Source organism: Anolis carolinensis, chromosome 5 (assembly GCF_035594765.1).
Source record: "Anolis carolinensis isolate JA03-04 chromosome 5, rAnoCar3.1.pri, whole genome shotgun sequence".
NCBI lineage: Eukaryota > Metazoa > Chordata > Lepidosauria > Squamata > Dactyloidae > Anolis > Anolis carolinensis.
Genome location: NC_085845.1, coordinates 74,276,584 through 74,296,918, shown reverse-complemented (window position 1 = coordinate 74,296,918; position 20,335 = coordinate 74,276,584). Strand labels below are relative to the sequence as shown.

General features: G+C 40.0%; 1 protein-coding gene across 1 annotated transcript; it reads left to right on the top strand.

The window, feature by feature from the left end:
* Positions 1-5,170: 5,170 nt before the first annotated feature.
* On the top strand, positions 5,171-19,858 carry exoc1l (exocyst complex component 1 like). Its single transcript, XM_062981541.1, has 3 exons — positions 5,171-5,719; positions 16,880-17,010; positions 19,397-19,858. The coding sequence occupies exons 1-3, from the start codon at positions 5,599-5,601 to the stop codon at positions 19,661-19,663; spliced, it is 519 nt and encodes a 172-aa protein (XP_062837611.1). The 5' UTR covers positions 5,171-5,598; the 3' UTR covers positions 19,664-19,858.
* The last annotated feature ends 477 nt before the right edge of the window (positions 19,859-20,335 follow it).

Sequence of the window (20,335 nt, the reverse complement as noted above, 5' to 3'; positions counted from 1 at the left end):
TAAACAAGAGGTCACGTCGGACTCTTATCTGCCTCTGCAGGTAAAATGTGGCCCATTGTACTACAGGACTCCTTCCAATATATCTAGAGAAGAAAGAGAAGTAGGATATGATATAACTCTAAAATAGTGTTTAAACAATGATTTTTTTTATTCTACCCCACCTCCAAAGAATTCATTCTGTTCTTGTAATCATCTTTTCATTGGAGCCCCTGGTGGCACAATGAGTTAAACTCTTGTGCTGGCAGGACTGCTGACTGAAAGGTAGGTAGTTTGAATCTGGGGAGAGCAGGTGAACTCCCTCTGTCAGCTCCAGCTTCCCATGCGGGGACATGAGAGAAGCCTCCCACAAGGATGGTAAAACATCAAGCACCCAGGCATCCCCTGGGCAACATCCTTAAAGACAGCCAATTCTCTCACAACAGAAGCGAATTGCAGGTTCTCAAGTTGCTCCTGACATGAAAAAAAAAATCTTCTCATTAGGTAGTTACTTTTAATCATTAACTGATATTTGACTGTTACAGTAGAGTCTCACTTATCCAACGTTCTGGATTATCCAACGCATTTTTGTAGTCAATGTTTTCAATACATCATGATATTTCAGTGCTAAATTCGTAAATACAGTAATTACTACATAGCATTACTGCGTATTGAACTACATTTTCTGTCAAATTTGTTGTATAACATGATGTTTTGGTGCTTAATTTGTAAAATCATAACCTAATTTGATGTTTAATAGGCTTTTCCTTAATGCCTCCTTATTATCCAACATATTCGCTTATCCAACATTCTGCTGGCCCGTTTATATTGGATAAGTGAGACTCTACTGTATATAAAAAGGAGGATACAGATTAATATGTGATGTATCTGAAGGACATGATTTTCTAGTATCATTGCAATATAGATAGACAATAGACAGCATTTCTCTTAGGCTAGATCTACACTGCCAAATAATGCAGTTTGAACTGCATTATTATGCAGAATAGATTCCGGCCTTATTAGTTATTATTACTATGGAGTGGAGTCCTCCACACATCAGACTAGGTAGCCTTTTCAAATTCAGCTATGATCCTTAACCACCAATATTATTATTTTTAAATTATATATGAATCTGCCCCCGAAACTATATGGAAAGTGGAGCCAACCGGAGGAGTAAGTTACCTTTTCCCTTTCAATACCAGTCCGCAGAGGTGAGCAATTGTTGTGGCTGCTCTACAGAAGCGTTGCTTCCCCGATGATACTCTTGCCACTGACTGTAAATGAAAAGACACGCTTGAAGATGGAAAGAATACAGAATGGGGAAGGAGAGTGTTTCTTTCAATGATAGTACAGTACAATCCTCATACAGTATGACAGATTATATCAACTGCCTTAACAACTTCCTATTACATTCTGGGACATATAATGCTGGGCGGAACATTACATATCCCACATTTAGACTTTTCATTCAGAGAGCTCTAGCAAATCAACAAACAAGAAACTCCAGGATTCCCCAAGGTGCAGACATGGCAGTAAAACTAGATTTATAGTGTGAAAGGGTCCTGAGTGGATGGAGTGCCTACCTCTCCCTGCTCTGTGATATTATCCATGGCTCAGTCTCCACTACCAATCTCTTCAGTAACTGTGTGTTGGTTCTTCTGGTAACAGAGAACAAAACCTAAAGCCCCGACAAAGGGGTTGTCCTTCTACTCAACCACCCCTCAGCGTAAAGAAGCAAGGACGGAAACACAAAGGCTATCTTAAAAGCATTCCTCATCTTAGACAAACATAGAAACCACAGCAAACACACCACCAAATTTCTGTCTTTGAAACAGTTGCTTAACAGGATTGCAACAGGTATAGTTTCTCTTACCACTGTATTTCCATGCCAGAAGCATTTGTGTTATTTGATTTCTGCCTGTCAGCACATCAGATCACAGTTAATACAATGGCTATTGGAGGTTGGGGAGAGCTGGCAAAATTTAAAAAACAGACCAACTCTCTATTCAATTACTTATTAATATTTATGTTAAAATGGGCTATTATTTTAACTCCACTGGGACAAAAGCATTGGTTGTCTTGTCATTTGTGTATCTCTTAGTTTCGAAACATCATTGATATACATATACATACACACACACACACATTTTATTTATATTTCACTCTGTCTCTCCAAGGGGACTCAGAGCAGATTACAGAATACATGTATGACAAACATTCAATGCCATTACACAATTAACAACAAAGACAGACGGTACATAGACAGGGGCTAGGCTTCCCACTTTTTCATCTCCCACATCTGGAGGCTGAGCTCGACTCGGCCATGGGGAGGTGCTGTTGTTCTATTTTCCACACCAAGGAGGCTATTGTCCATGGACACCTTCCTGATTGAATTTGCCGGCATGTTTTCAGGGGCACCTTTTACTTTATTGCTGAAGCGGTACCTATTTATCTACTCACATTGCTGTTTTCGAACTGCTAGGTAAGCAGAAGCTAGGGCTGATGGCCAGAACTCACTCCAACCCACGGCTTGAATTGCCGACCTTCCCTTCAACAAGATTTTAAGTAGCAGGTGGTTTAACCCGCTGTGCTCACCGCAGTCCTTTGTTTTCTGCTAGAAAGAATATTTGTCCACGCAATGTTACAAAAGAACTCCCAAAGCTCAAAATACAAAATACAAACCTTTTTGAGTGGCCACTGATCACTGTACGCTTCTGTGATAAAATCATGGATATGCTGACACTCTGTGAAAGGAATTAAATAGCATATTTTAAGATGTTGTGATGACTGAAGGGAGTGGTATATAAAGCAAGGGTGCAGGAATAGATATTGCAAAATGAAAGCATTGCCCTCAGTTTGAAATTGTGACAATCTAATAAACATCTACTTCAGACCCTGTACTTCTAGCATTACAGGCAATTAACATTTTGGTTGAGCATGTAGAAATACAGTTTCAGCATCCAAAGAAAATTAGTGGGCACAGTTATCAAGGGAATGTGAACACAACAAATCAAAAGAGTTCTAGGTGTGAACAGTTTTATTGTCTCACTCTGTAGGGTGGACGTTTGAGGAATGATAAAACAAAGATAGTTTAATGAGAAAATTATTTTTATTAAGCTCCTTGAATCTCAATTTAGAAAGAAAAGAAGGATACAATTCAGATAAATAAATAAAAGATTAAGTCAAATATAATGATTCAAAATCTACCCTAGTGAAGGACACTTAACCAATTTCAAACCTGGTGTTAAACCACAGTTGCAACTTGGTTTTATTCAAGTGGAGTCTTGAGGAAGAGGGAGCCTCCAGTGGCGCAGTGGATTAGATCGCTGAGTTGTTGAACTTGCTGATCGAAAGTCAGTGGTTCGAATCTGGGGAGTGGGGTGAGCTCCTGCTGTCAGCCCCAGCCTCTGGGGCCCAGCAATTCAAAAACAGGAAGGAAACAGCACTCCATGCAGTCATGCTGGCCACATGACCTTGGAGGTATCTACGGACAATACCAGCTCTTCGGCTTAGAAACAGAGATGAGCACCAACCCACAGAGTCAGATACGACTAGACTTAAGTCAGGGGAAAGCCTTTACCTTTACCTTGAAGATTTGAAAAATGTGTTGAGCTTCATAATCCTTTCCTCCTCACCACCACTTTTTGACATATCTAGGAAAACATGGGGTTGGGAAAAAAGGAAATTCCAGTCAGTACTTCTTCATAAATTCTGTAGTCAGAATTCAGAAAACATAACCTGAAATGGATTTTTATGGCTGGCACATGCAGCTCAATCCTGTTCATATCTACATATAGATATGAAAACATGCAAATGTGAGTAGATCAATAGGTAACGCTCTGTAGAGAGGGAAATAGTCACTTCTGTTCTGGATGGCAACCAAAGCTACTATCAGAACTCAGCCAACTAAGATCCAAGTGGTATACTACGGGCACAACAGCAGTCTAATAGCCTTTTTTGATTTCAAAAGCTGCTTTTGAAATTGAAAAAGCTGGTCATTCACTGTTCTTGGCTACTGGTTATCAGTTGTTGTTGAGTTCATGTTTTTATGATGTTTTATATGTTTTATGTGTTTAATGTTTTATAATGCAAATGTATTTTATAGTGAAATATTTTAATGTTTGTTCTACTGTGCTTGGTCCTCATGTAAGTCGCCCCGAGTCCCTTTGGGGAGATAGGACGAGATATAAGAATAAAGTTATTATTATTATTATTGAAAGAAATCTTGAAATATTTGGCATGTGAGGAAATTATTACCATACCATCCCCATTACTGGTTTTCTTTTTCTCTCTCTCAATCACCCACTCCAGAAGCATTTTTTCAAAATGCTTCTCAGTAACTCTCCTCAGGGTGTGACCCTTTCTGCAATCCATTTTTACACAAGAAGGTGAAAGAGAGGAAGTTAAAATTGGATTGAATGTATGTTTCAACTAATATAGTACAGGATATACTAATAACTAAAGCAACTATTTTGCAGATGGCCTAAGTGGGCACTTGTTGCTAGAACTTTCTGAGGGCAGGGGTCAGAAAAGAGGAAGCAGTTATCCTAATGAGGACGGAAAAACCTTGGAGAAATTATTTAAAATCAATTGTGTATGCAGATGCTCTTTGCAGTCCTAACAGTTGCTCATAAGGCTCAGTTGATTCGACTAGGAGAGCGGGCAGATTTAGCACGTCTTGCCTTTTTTTCATCATGGAACTCTAAAATGGGAAGGAAAATGTTGTGTTGATTTTAACATGTAGTTTAGAAGGAAAGTCATTGACACATCCAAGGGTGCATAGAAATTCAGAAATTTCAGCAGAATCTTTGGTATGTCATTTCTGTTAAGCTTTGGGCAAGGGGAAATCAACTGAATTATTCCTCATAGATAAAATGAATTCCAGCACTGGTATATTGTAAAAGTAGGATAAAATAGGAATAAAATACTAGTAAGGAAAGAGTTACAAGGGAAATACTAGTTTTCGCAATATTGTATCTTGGATGATAATCTCCCCGCCAGCACTTTTCTGGTGGTGACCTAAGAGTGGAGATCTGGATTTAGTACTGGAACGCTTTCTCAATTGGTGGGATGTTTGGAGCCAAAACTGGCTGGCTCTGCTTTCTGAAGTGATGCATGTAGACTTGTGGGAGAAATTAAGTGTTCAGAAACAGCAGCAGTGTTGCCGACGAGGGCAGGCGAGGAGATGCAGTGCTTGCTCCTGTCTCTTCTTTTCGCCGGTGGTAATATCCTTAATGGAAGATCACCCCAATCAATACCTCCGGGCAGCTGTTAACTGACTGGGATAATGGAATCAAAATGAGTTAGTGCAAATTACTGCTTTGGTATTAAAGATGCCTCTGACTTATGACAGTCAGGGGGGTTCTAAGACCCATAGGAAAGAATCTCTCATCAAATCAGCAAAGTATGTCAGAGCAGGGAAGCCTCTTCTGTTGGACTGGACATTGAGTGGGGCTGCTACTGCTGCTGCCCTTCTGTCCAGCCAAGTGGGCAGCTGGATGCAAGAAACAGTGGCTTGATTGCTTTGTGGCCGAACCAAAGTCCTGGACAGACCCAAGAAGGAAAACAAAGAAGAGGAGTGGAAACAAACAAGTAACATCCACTGTGAGCGGAGCCAAGGCAATGTCATCTCTGGTGAAGGAGGATCTCAACAAGAAGCTCTTCAAATCACTTGGGCAAAGCTTGCATGAATTCATTGAAGTTGAGTGTTCGGGCCAAGACCGCTTCTACCTCTGTGCTTCAGGTAAACACGACAGGGACTATATACAGCCTCTAGGATTTAATTCTGGTGTACTGAAATGCCTTCGAGCTAGGAATTCCTGTTTCTAAGTTTATTTTGGATCAAAGCATGACGTACTTACATAAAGGGTTGTTATATATGTCGTGTGTTACAATCTGTGTGAAGTGAGTAGAACACAAACATTAATATAAATGTTGTCGTTTGTGTTATCCATTGATTGTATTTATGTTCCAGTAAGCAGCATTTAATTCCAAGTAAAGCAGCACCTTATCATGGAATTAAAATGCACTGAAATCAATGGGACTGTCTTTAAATTTGGCCGGGACCAGGATTTTTAAAAAATCTCTCAGGCATTTAGGGGTAAGATGTTATCCCATCCTTCAAAGAAGTAATATAATTTTCCAATAAAATCTTGTTTACGTACTGTCCCGTGCATGCACACCTATGCTTTTGCACAGAAGTAGATTGCTCAGAATTCAATGAAGTTCACTTCCAAGTAAGTATGACTGGAATTTCAGCAATAATACGTTTGCAAGTACTAATTTCCTCCCACTGTGTGTGTTGTTGGAAGACAGTTTTAATACCGTGCTGGAGAAACTGACAACCCACTTGTCCAGTTCTGTTTGTGCCATTAAACATAATAAGAAGTAATTCCTGCTAAATTTATTTCCAGATTAGCACATTCTGGGTTTTTTTTCAGGTGCCCTACTCTAAAAAGTGGTCACACTCATATGTTTACAGGTCTCTTATGTCCTCCAAGAACTGTGAACAGTATTTACATAAATGGAGTTATATTGCTAAAACAGAAATTAGAAAGCTGTACATGTGTGGTTGTATTTTAAGAGACAAAGTCCAATATTTTTACTGTGTCAAATACATTCAGACAGAGGGCATTGCAAACATTGCTCTTTGGATCTTGTGTGCTTTGTCTAGGCTTCTAAGTTCTGGTAATTATAAGAGAACATTGTTTTGTTTTTGCTTACTGTGTCAGCATGGCCAACAAAATGTTTAATGCACTTCTCTGAACCTTAATGTTTTGTGGCTCATAAAAGTCACTCCTTTTGCTACATAACTTACTGCCCTGTTTTATCGCTTAATGGGCCATTTTGATAATTTAAGAAATATTCTAATCGGTAGTGTTTTTATGCGTGAGAGATCTGTTAATTTTTTTCTAACATGATAAACATCTATATCACAAAGTATTTAATTCTGCAGCCAAAGTATGTCTGCATATTTGTATTTTTAAAAATACATAACATTGACTCAAGATTTCTATTGCATAATGTTTTCTCTTTAAAATAGCTTATTTGTCATCTGCATATTGTTAAAAACATGAACACTGTCTACTCTGTTGTCTAATATATTTGGGGTGCTGGCTGTGATTAAAAAACAAATATAAGCTTTTAAATGCATTACTAAGTACCTGTATTTCCAAAGACCTCCAGAAAATGCAGACCCAGAGCCCTTCCACACAGCCCTATATCCCAGAATATCAAGGCAGAAAATCCCACATTATCTGAGTGGGGATTCAGATAGCCCAGTTCAAAGCAGATATTGTGGGATTTTCTGCCTTGGTATTCTGGGATATAGGGCTGTGTGGAAGGGCCCTGAGTCCACACTGCCATATATTCGAGTTCAAGAGTTCCACTGCTGAACAGCTCTCACAGTTGGGAAGTTCTTCCTAATGTTCAGGTGGAATCTCCTTTCTTGTGGTTTGAAGCTATTATTCCGCCTCCTAGTCTCCAGAGCAGCAGAAAACAAGCTCAGATAATGGCCATCATGTCTCTTCTCAGCCTTCTCTTCTGCAGGCTAAACATGCCCAGCTCTTTAAGCCGCTCCTCATAGGGCTTGTTCTCCAGACTGATTCAGACAGGTCTCCTGTCCAGACAACGTATCACTGCCATCACCTTCCCCCATTCTCATCAGCACAGTGAAAAAGAGATGGATGGTGCTTGTGTCACTACTACTCCAAGCCAGCCACAGAGATGCTGGGAGCTCATAGTCATTCTGATATCAATAGAGGCATCGATGCGACCAGGAAGAACATGGCAAGGTCAGCCTCCGCCTTTTTCCTGGTTGCATAATCACCTCCATTGATATCAGATTGAGGTGCCCGCAGTGAACAGAAGCCCGTGTAAAGCTCTGCAGCCATTGGGAGAAGGGGTGACGGCCCAGTGGAGCCATAACAGTCTTGGCCTGGCTGAACTGTATGGACACCAACGCAACGCCACATGGGGTTCAGCAAATAGTGTGTGGCTGAATCAAGGGAAGGTTGGATCATTTCTGATCCAGACATGGCACCGATTATCCAACCAGTGTAGTTTCACCCTTGGTTTTTCTAGGCTAATTCAAGCATCTCCTTTGCAGTTTCTTCAAATGCCAAGTATAAATTCAGACATTCTTCTGAACCTCTCTCCTTATTTCCCACCTACAAGTAACAGTAAAGGTTTCCCCCTGACATTAAGTCTAGTTGTATTTGACCCTGGGGGCTGGTGCTCATCTCCATTTCTAAGCCAAAGAGCTGGCATTGTCTGTAGACACCTCCAAGGTCATGTGGCCAGCATGACTGCATGGAGCGCCATTGCCTTCCTGCAGAAAAGGTACCTATTGATCTATTCAAATTTATCATGGTATCGAACTGCTAGATTGGCAGAAGCTGGGGCGAATAGCGGGAGCTCACTCCACTCCTCGGATTCAAACTGCCAACCTTTCGGTCAGCAAGTTCAGCAGCTCAGAGGTTTAATCTGCTGCATCACCAGGGGCTCCTATTTCCCACCTATAAGATAAAAGTAAAGATTTTCCCTGACGTTAAGTCCAGTCATGTCTGACTCTGGGGGTTGGTGCTCATCTCCATTTCTAAGCCGAAGAGCTGGCGTTGTCTGCAGACACCTCCAAGGTCATGTGGCCAGCATGACTGCATGGAGCACCGTTACCTTCCCACCAGAGCAGTACCTATTGATCTACTCACATTGGCATGTTTTCGAACTGCTAGGTTGGCAGAAGCTGGAGCTAACAGCGGGCGCTCACTCCGCTCCCAGGATTTCAACCTGCGACCTTTCAGTCTGCAAGTTCAGCAGCTCAGTGCTTTAACACACTTCGCCACCAGGGCTCCATATTTCCCACCTATATCCACTAGTTATTTGCTAAAGTGCGAGGCAAAAATAATTGATACCTTCTTTAAGATTTACATTCCTTGTTTTGTTTACATACGTTTTCACCTTGATGCAGAGCTGGCCCTAGGTATTTTTCAAGTGTAGGCGAACAGAATTTTGGCGCCCCCCCCCCCCCCCAAACCAATCACTGAAAAGTAAAAGCATTGGATAAGCGAAAATGTTTGATAATAAGGAGGGATTAAGGAAGGAAAAGCCTATTAAACATCAAATTACATTAAGATTTTACAAATTAAGCACTAAAACATCATGTTTTACAACAAATCAACAGAAAAAGCAGTTCAATACCTTGCGGAGGCAGGCCGCAGGAGACAGGAGTTGCCTCAATGGCGCCCCCAACAAGATGGCACCACAGGCAACTGCCTAGTTGGCCTGGTGGTTGAACCACCTCTGCCCTGATGTTAACAGCCCTATTAATTGAAAAGGAGCTCAAATCAGTCAGTTTGTTTAACATCAAGTTTATACAGAGAACAACTGTGTAATCATCCGTTTTTCAACACATTATTGCAGAGTGAAGTTTTTTCATAGCTGTAGCCACGTTTGAAAAAAGTAGGTAAATTAGCTCCAAAGGGCCATGACATTACATTTTTAATCCACTATCTACAATTCCTTGTCATTAATCATTTTGTCTTTCAAATGCAGTTTGCGATATTGCATAGCGATCTCTTGTTCAAAGATGACATGGAATTCAAAAATCCCTCTGGGCATCATCAAGATTTTGACTGTGCCTAAAGTAGTTATTTGGGTCTTTGCCAGTATCATTAGACTTGTGGCACGAAATGGCAATATTAATCTCATATACTTGAAAACAAATTCCACAGGGATAAGGGCCAACATCTATGCAAGCATTCTGGAGGCCATTCATTAAAGTTCATAATATGAAGCAAATCTAAACAAGCAATTTAACAGAAGATGTGATTTTTTTGAAATTGCATAATAAATCTTTCCAGACACCCACCGAATGCACAGAAGATATGGAGTCAAGGGTATGCTGCAGTCTCATCTGACTATTGCAAGTTAATCTGATTGTCAGAGGCAACTCATAGGCATGTAGTCCTTTCCATAAAATGTAGAATCTTCCAAATTTATGAAGCAATTGCATTAGAGAAGCTATGCACCATAAAGTGGCACATTTATTGCTGATTTCTTTGGCTGTTACTTTATTTATTCTGATATGGTTGTTTGTCTGTCTAGTTATACCACAAATACTGTTGCTAGGTGAAGTGGCCCTCTGTGATGTCACTAGATTGGCTGTTGGTAGGTGAAGCTAGGCTCTCTGTGGGAAAGAAAAGTAGCATGTATATGAGGGGAAGAAAGAAGGAAAGAACCACAATGTTTTATATTGCCATAAAGACATTGTAGAGCCATCTCAGATCTGGAAAAGGGAGAAAGGGGAAGGGAAGGAAGAAAGAAAAGAGGAAAAGAAGGGAAAGAACGGACTGGAGAGGGGAGGGGGAAGGAAAAAGAAAGAAAACAGAAGGAAGGAAGGGCATGTGGGGAGAGAAAGAAGGAATAATAGCAGGGGGTAGTGGTCCCAATAAGATCCGGGCAATGCCAGGCATATGTGCTAGTGGCAGCTGTGATAGACTGGATGAGAGCTAACAAGCTGAAGCTTAATCCAGACAAGACAGAGATCCTCCTGGTCAGTTGCAGGTCTGAGTGGTGTATAAGATGGCAACCTGTGCTCGACGGGGTCACACTCCCCTGAGGACACAGGTCCACAATCTGGGAACCCCCTTGGACTTAGAGCTGATGCTTGAAGCTCAGGTGTCAGCGGTGGCCAGGAAGGCCTTCACACAGTTAAAGCTTGTGCACCAGGTGTGACTGTACCTCGAAAAACCTGACTTGGCCATAGTGGTCCATGCCTTAGTTACATTCAGACTGGATTACTGGAATGCACTCTACGTGGGGCTGCCTTTGAAGAAGGCTCAGAAACTGCTACTGGTGCAGAGATCGGCAGCCAGGCTACTACCTGGAGCTAACTATAAGGAACACACGATGCCCCTACTAAAACAGCTCCATTGGCTGCTGATAAGCTTCAAATTTGGGCCCGGGCTGTGGCGCAGGCGGGAGAGCAAGCCAGTGCAATTAACTGCAATGAAGCACTCTGACCAGGAGGTAATGAGTTCAAGCCCCGCTCGGAGCCTATGTTTGTTTGTTTTTGTTCTATGTTAAAAGGCATTGAATGTTGCCTATATGTGTAATGTGATCCACCCTGAGTCCCCTTTGGGGTGAGAAGGGCGGAATATAAATGCTGTAAATAAATAAATAATAAATTTAAATTGCAGGTTATTACCTAAAAAGGCCTAAATGGTTTGGGTCTTGCCTATCTTCGTGACTGCATCCCCCCTCCCATGAACCAGTGTGTGCTCTAAGATCTGCCAGGGAGGCCCTCCTCTCAGTCCCACCACTGTCACAAGCGTGGTTGGTGGGGACAAAGGAAATTACCTTCTCAGTGGTGGCCCCCCGCCTTTGGAACTCCCTCACCAGGCAAATTAGGCAAGCCCCTGCACTGTCCACCTTCCATAAGGACCTGAAGACCTGGTTTTGAGATTGAAGACAAGCTTTTGAGACTGCTTAGTCCCTAGTTGTTCTATCCAGTTGTTATGCAGCTTTACACTACATCCCATGCCCTCATCCCATGGCTTCGGCTTTACACTTATCTCATTCCCTTGCCATTGTTTACAGCCTGACCATGTTTATAGTAGCTTACCTCCAGATGAGCACCATTTTAAATGAGTTTTAAGATCTTGTTTTATATGCTTATTTTTTATTTAATTGCATTTTATAGTGTGTTCTGTTTAATGTTCTGTTTTTAGACATTTTTATGCCATGTGTAAGCTGCCCCAAGTCGCTTCAGGAAAGTGGTGGTGGGATATCCGAATAAAGTTGTTGTTGTTGTTGTTGTTGTTGTTGTTGTTCTTCTTCTTCTTCTTCTTCTTCTTCTTATTATTATTATTATTATTATTATTATTATTATTATAGTATTTTAAAAAATATTTCATTAGCTCCAGCTGGATTTCAAAGCAGTGGCGACAATAAACACATGCATGTGAGTCTGGATTGTAAAAACATATTTCTTTCCCCAATTATCTCGTATTGCTGTGAAGCTTCCACATAGTTTTCCACATAGGGGAGCAATCTAGATGGTTGAGTCAGGCCAAAACTGGACCTCCCTTCATCTGCTCTGGTCACTTGTGTGCCTGCTGTTGTCAATGGTCCACTCTAGTTGAGACTAACCAACAGGATTTCATCTATCCTGATATAACAAGAAAACATAGACATATATTTCTTCTTTGTATGTCCCAAGAATCTTAAGGAAACTGTGTATTTAGAAATACCTGCATGCTTTCTGCTTTTTTAAAAAATCTTCTTTTACCACACAGTGCTTCAAGCAAAACCCACACTTTAATATAAAGTTTCACAGTAATACAAAATAACTGTGAAAAGAAATATCTTACTAGCTCAGTCCCTGATTATCACTCTCAGACAGAAAACTTTAATGATTTCCATATTGGGAGTGTGCTTGTCCTGTTTGGATTCTTCTTTTATGGTATTCTATTCCTAATCCTGCATTGACGGTCGAAGCCTTTTCAGCACGCTGGACAGCTCCACAGAAATGAAGCTATATAGATGTACCAATTGTGTATGTTGATTCCTTAAATCTATCTACACTGAGCACTCAGCATCTGTTGGGGTTTGGTTTTAGGATCTTCAGTGGATATTTTAAAAAATCTGTGGAAGTGCAGATGTAGTAAAACATGCATAATTTTGTAAACAATTCAAACCTGTTTGAGAGACAAACTGGGAAATGGCGGGAGACTGCAGAAGGGTATGCCTACATATTTGTTTAGTGCTTGATGCATTGCAAAATCAAGTTTTGCTTTTGGGATATCTTCAAGTTTTGGTTGATTGAATCCATGGACACAGAACCCATGGATATGGAGGACTGACTGTATACAATATTTTTAACATTGTGCTGGTTCAAAACATATGGACGATTAAGTTAGAACTCTATGGGCTTAAAAATAATGAACAAAGTACAGTAGAATCTCACTTATCCAACATAAATGGGCTGGCAGAATGTTGGATAAGCGAATATGTTGGATAATAAGGAGGGATTAAGGAAAAGCCTATTAAACATCATATTAGGTTATGATTTTACAAATTAAGCACCAAAACATCATGTTATACAACAAATTTGACAGAAAAGTAGTTCAATACGCAGTAATGCTATGTAGTAATTACTGTATTTACAAATTAAGTACCAAAATATCACAATGCATTGAAAACATTGACTACTAAAATGCGTTGGATAATCCAGAACGTTGGATAAGTGAGACTCTACTGTAAATGGAATAAAATAAAATTAATACACAATTTCTCTGAGAATGTGTATGTATAATCAAATGTCTAGGCATCATCAGTAAATGTCAGAAAGCATAGTTGAACTGAAGATATGGTTCATTGCATAGTCACTCTGTACTGAAATTGATATAGAGTGACAGCATTTAATATTGAAGTTATTGCCTACAGATAGTTCCTTATGTTTCTGAGGAGGAGAAGGAGCATATGAATTATCAAATGTCTTCATATTGTTAGTTGTGATTCCAAGGATGTTTTTTTTAAAAAAAATACTTTGGTTGTGCAATATGATTTCACAGACATATCAGTAGCTTCCTCTCTCCTGCCCCACTTTAGAAAGTAAAATATTATTACAGAGAAGGGCCAGCACATAAAATATTTAATATGTTATTGTGGCATATTCATCTGCACCATAATTCATAGATTCCAATGTATCACCTGGTTAACAAAGAACAAGCTGTTCTAGCCATTTTATCTACGTAAGTCTTTATGAGAAACAGAAAGACGAGATAAAATCCACACAATTTGAGATTTTTTGAATATCACAGTAAAAGAACCAAATAGAAGAAAGTGCTAAACAACTTTGAAATGAAATAAAATGAAATTTTATTTATAGCTCGCCCTATCTCCCCAAAGGGACTCAGGGTGGCTTATAACAAAATACACAGTGGCAAACATTCAGTGCCGACAATAATAAATGAAAAAATCAAAAACTCATTAAATTATAAAACATCTTAAGTAAACAAGACATAACACAATACACATAATTACAAACATATTAAGTCATTAAATCTCATTAAAAATCTCTGAAATTTGACTAAAACTTGTTTGAGGGGAGATGGTGAATAGCAGATTAAAAGGTGTTAGCAGTGAGGTGAGGGTGCATATAGATGTACTTAATCCTTCTCCTCTCCATAAGCTAAATTGCATTGATGTGTTTTAAATAGCTTTTTAAAGGAGAAGGGAGAGGAGGCTATCATACTTTAGGGAGGGAGTTCCAGAGGTGGGGGGAGATCACTGAGAAATCATATTCACTCAGCTTCAGAGGAAGGCAAAGGCAAATCCCTTCTGAACAAATCTTGTCAAGAAAATCTGATGATAGGTTGATCTTAGAATGTACATGAGTCAAAATCAATTTGAAGGCACACAACATCGAGAAATATGGAAGTAGGTTTAGGCAACAGATTTTACTTTTCATCATTGACTAATCTTTTACGTTTTTATTTTCAACACCCTTCATGTTAATGCATTGTGCTGAGGGCACGAGACAGAGTGTGCTTGCTAATAGAAGGCAAACAAATTACCTTGGATTGTGCCCATAAATTGACATTGCACAGTGTTGTTGTTGTTGTTGTTTTTTAAAAAAAAAACCAGCCCATCAATACTTCATTATTGAATGTGTATAGAATAGATGATAGCAAACAAACTGGAGCACAATTTGGAGAAGACAGAGATGCAGCTAGAGGATCAGCCAGAAGGCAGACAAGGGCATTGGGATTCAGCCTGAGCTTGATGGCATTGCAGTCCCCTTGAATTCAGCCTTAAACTTTGATGTCCAGGGGCTTCTTCACACCAAGCCTGAATTTTGAAATTAATGTGCTTGGTTGTTGCAAACTTATGGATGTTTTAATACAAAATCGTCTCCATCTTGACACAACTTCATGCTTTTTTTCTTTTCAAAATCTGAGTTTTGTTAGCTTCATAATATTATGTTTATTTTTTATGCCATTTCAAATCCTGCAGCTATCAGCTACTAATTTTTGGAAAGTTTCTAGGGTAGCAAAACTGTAGCCAATGGATACAAGTATGGAGCATTATTACACCAAGATAAACTGGAGGCATCAGGTCCTGTCTGATCTTGGAAGCTAAACAGGGTCACACCTGGTGAATACTTGGAAAGTAGACCAGCAAAGAAATTCTGCTATGGTAGCCTAAATTTCAGAGGAAGCTCATGCTAAGCAGTTGCTGAACATTTCTTTCCTTAAAAGACGCTGTGGAATTCATGGGACCATCATAGGCCATCAGGAACTTGAAAGTATATACACTTTGGCACACTGGAGGAAAAAAAATGCCAGTCCCACACAGTAGATAGCATGAGACACACTGACATATATCTATATGTTTTAGGTGCGACTGCCTCTCCAAAGCAATTTATTTCTGTATAGCATAAAGGTAGGCAATTGTAGAAGACGAAGGCCCCTTCTAAACTGCCATATAATCTAGATTATCAAAGCAGATAATCTACATTATCTGCTTTGAACTGTATTATATGAGTCTAGACTGCCGTATAACCCAGTTCAAGCAGATAATCTGGATGCTATGTGGCAGTATAGAAGAAGCCTAGTAGGCCTTTCTGTGTTCTGACATTATCGGAGTCAGGAACTTCACAGTTCAGTTCTCTGTCATGTGTTGTGCATGACTTTACAAGGCACCCATGAATTTTGTAAGATTTTCTTAGGCAAGGAATAGCAGAGGTGGTTTTGCTATTTCCTTCTTTTGAAATATAGACTAAAGCAGAGCATATTGAGAGGAGACATGATAGCCATGTATAAATATGTGAGGGGAAGTCATAGGGAGGAGGAAGCAAGCTTGTTTTCTGCTGCCCTGGAGACTAGGACACAGAACAATGGCTTCAAACTACAGGAAAGGAGATTCCACCTGAACATCAGGAAGAACTTCCTCACTGTGAGAGCTGTTCGGCAGTGGAACTCTCTCCCGCAGACTGTGGTGGAGGCTCCTTCTTTGGAGGCTTTTAAGCAGAAGCTGGATGGCCATCTGTCGCGGGTGCTTTGAATGCATTTTCCTGCTTCTTGGCAGTGGGTTGGACTGGATGGCCCATTAGATCTCTTCCAACTCTATTATTCTATGATTCTATCTTAAACTTTTTTCAATCGTGACCCCTTTCAACCTGAAATTCTTTTATATGACTCCAAGCATATAGGTATATAAAAGAGGTATAAAAATCAATCATATTCTTACAATATATCAGCATTTTCAAGATTTGCTAAATAGGGCAATTTTCCTTTTATGATGTATAGATAAAGCCGCAGAGGCAGGTAATACTACTACTACTACTAATAATAATAATAATAATAATAATAATAATAATAATAATAATAATAATTTGGCAGTGTCCATTGTAAACACTGCATGTTGTTACAGTACTAACAAATTTCTGTAGTGGCATTTAGAAACCTTTTACTGTTGCCAATTTTTGTGATCTCAACATTGAACTAAGAGGATCCCTCATTGGTTGGGACTCACAGTTTAAGAAGCAGTGGACTAAAGCACTTCATATTTGTTGGCAGTCTTCCATTCAAGTATAAACCAGGGTTGATCTTGCTTAGCTTGCAAAATCAGGCAGGATCTGGCCTAGGTTACCTACAGGATTGCCTTCTCACGTACAATCGTCTCACATACTGAGGTCCTCTGGTTGGCAGTTGCTCCAACTTATGAAGTCTTAAATATGATTGTAGTTGTTGTTTTCCTTCTTATCAATGTGTTTTAATCTGCCTCTTATTGTCTTAATTATAATTTTGTTATTTTGTTTGTGTTTTAGTATAAAAATAGAATGTATGTATATTTAATTACTAAATGTATTATATATGTAATCCTTTTTGTCTTGCAGTGACAAAAGGTGAAGAAGTGCAAATATCTATGGTAAAACACTTTAGAATAGGCCTTGATGAAAAATATGAAATATCTGAAAAATGGTTTCTTGATGATTTGGAGATGATTGATGGGAAAGAGGCGGATACTGTAAGTCCTGCATTTCATTATAAGGCATGCTTTTTCTGTAATTTGTGCTATTATAGCTGGTGTCCTAGACGAATGTAGGAAGTTGTTGAAACCTAGCACTGAGGCACATGTTCACACAGCACCACAGCAGAGACCAGTAGTCCAGTAATAATCTCTCCCAGGTAAACGCTTTAAAGATACATAGGCAAAGACAGGAAGATGAAACAAGACCATTCAAGAACCAGGAACTTGGAAACATGAACAGGAGACTGATTTCCCGTTAGTAACGTTGTCTCCTCTGAGCTGCTTGGGCCAAAGCACTTAATTTGAGCCTGTCCAGGTTCCCATGAAATCATGTCTAAGGCACTTGGATTTCAGGGCCTTATCTCGGATTCAATGGGAAAACCTAGTTTGCCTATTTTTCATGCCTGCGTTCTTAGATGTAATCTACCCTCACTTGAAACCTCCTCAGTCTCATCTTCCCAAAGCTTTTTGTCACTGGTTGCCTGGGAACGATCTAAGGAATTCAAAGCATCAGCCAGGTCAGCCTGACCCATCTGTAATTCTCCCTGAACACTCTTAGATGCTTCAGTTTGATCTAACTGCAATTCTCCCTGAACACTCTCAGAGGCTTCATTTTGAAACTCCTTATCCTCTGAGGCTTGTCAGACTACTACAGAAGTTACCTTAAAATAGCATCAATGGATTTCAATTCCAGTTTTTCACAGCATCTTTATAACCATGTTCAACCAGACATACAAACTCAGATTTAAGGTACATCCCTTCTCGAGTAGTCGATCCAAACCAGCTCCTCAGTTCAACAAGGAGCTGGCAGCAATGAAGCAAAAGAAGAGGGAACTAGAGTGTGTGTGGTGTCTGGAGCAAAACGAGTCAGACCAAACACAGCTGTGTACCTATCTAAGGACATATGCTGCAGCAATAGAAGCTACAAAGAAATCTTTCTTCGCGGCCAATATTGCGTCCACAAAGAACAGTCCGGAGGTGCTGTTCCGAGTGATCAGAGGGTTATTAAATCCTGTCTCTCAAGATGGGATCCCTGACCACTTGGCAGCCTGCTGAGAAGCATTTGCTTGGTTCTTTGCGGACAAAGTTGCTCTGATCTGTTCCAACTTTGACACCATGTTAACGGCAGTTTCTGAGGATGTAACACAAACACCTGCTTGTCCAGTTTTAATGGATTCATTTCCATTGGTAGAGCTCGACGATGTGGACAAGATCCTTGGAAAGGTGAGGCAAACCACATGTATCCTAGACCCCTGCCCATCCTGGCTAGTAAAGGAGACCAGAGGGGATTTGGTAGAGTGGGTGAAGGTGGTGGTTAATGCCTCTCTTCAGCCTAAAAGAGGCTGTTATAAAACCACTGTTGAAGAAACCATCGCTGGACCCCATTCAATTAGTCAACTGTTGGCCAAGTTTCCAATCTCCCCTACTTGGGGAAAAGTCATAGAACATGTGGTTGCCTCATATCTCCAGGGATTCTTGGTAGACACTAGTTTTCTAGATTAGGCAGAGATGGCTTCAGGCTGGAACATGGAACCGAAACAGCCTTAGTCACCTTAGTAGATTATCTGCATCGGGAACTGGACAGGACGAGTGTGTCTCTGTTAGTTCTGCTGGACCTCACAGCAGCCTTCAATACCATTGACCACAGTATTCTTCTGAGATGCCTCGCAGGAATGGGGCTTGGAGGCACTGTTTTGCTGCCAAGCACAATTCAAAGTGCTGGCTTTAGCCAATAAAGCCATAAACGGTTCCGGCCCAGGTTACCTGTCTGAATGTATCTTCCCCTATGAGCCACCTCAGAGATTAAGATCATCTGGGGAGGCCCTGCTCTTGGTCCCGCCTGCCTCGCCAGCGCGGTTGGTGGGGACGAGAGTCAGAACCTTCGCAGTGGTGGCCCCTTGGCTGTGGAAATCCCTTTCCAGAGACATCAGATCAGCCCCCTCCCTTCTAGCCTTTAGAAGGAAAGTAGAAACATGACTTTGGGATAAGGCTTTCGGTAATTAGTATAGTGCAATAATAGACCTTGAATAACTGACGATGGAACAGCCTTGGATTATGATTTTCGGATGTGATTTTAATATTGAATGTGATGTTTTTAAATGTTTAATATGTACTAATTTTAAATTTCAATTGATTTTTAGTCTCTGCTGTATGTATTTTTAAGGTATCTAATGGTTGCCATGTGTAAGCCCCCTTGAGTCCCCTTCGGGGTAGTGAAAGGCAGGGTAGAAATGAGGAAAATAAATAAATACAGAGTACAAGTACTGGACAAACATCACATACATTTACAGTGTGAGAATCAATTCTGAATTTGTGTGAAATTGGTGTGAAAATGTGTGTATTATTCTCTTACACCCTTCTCTATTTTACACTCTATTTTTAGGATAATCCATGGTTTGATATGCATTTCAAGAAAGTCTACAGTTGGGAAGCTTACAGCTGTGCCTCTAAATATGCTTTTGCAAGAACTTTAAACAAGTTGAATGAGATGTACCTCCACAAGGACCTGAAGATTGTGAACTTTGATTTTACCTATATCAACGAAGAAGCACTTTGGTCGTCCAGCAATGGGGACTGTGTCGTACTGATGAGGATCTGTTTCTATGCATCCAACCTTTTGTGCCTGTCTCTGTGCCCTTTGCCTGGGTGACTGTTATCGGTTTCTTCATACTTGGATAAAATTACAGTTAACATTTTACACAAAATAAATAGACATTCCATTCTGTGTCAGAACTCCTATTTTCATAATAATGACATTTTAAAAAAACAAAACATTTTTTTCCAAAAATGGACTCTGGGCAACATATATGTGTTTATTTCAAAAATTAAATAGATTCCCAACTGCAAATGTACACCATGGGGAGTATAGTTTAACACCAAGTGGTCTTTGAGAGGTAGCTTTTCTCATACCCACATTTGCTATTGTGCATACAATAAATTATTATTGAATCAAAAGCAGAAAACCAAGGTTAGGTGTGTGTTTTCATATAATGTTTGCTGGAATGCAATGAATATAGACAATTCTGATTGAGAGATCCACAGAATATTTGACTCACCAAGCCGAACTCATGATCAACATATAAAAACTCACCTGCATCAATTATAATCTATGGCTTTATTTTCTGTAATGGTGTATAATTGTGTTTTGTCTTGCAACTGACAGGCCCAAAGTAGGACTGTTGAGCTATGTTCAGTTTTTCACGTTGTGCACTGTATATACGTGGACAATACCAAAAAATACTCTGATGATGAATGGTGGTTGGTAACTCGTCAGCAGGACAGTGAATCTGCTTTGGGCTTTAGTCTAAACATTAAAAAGAAC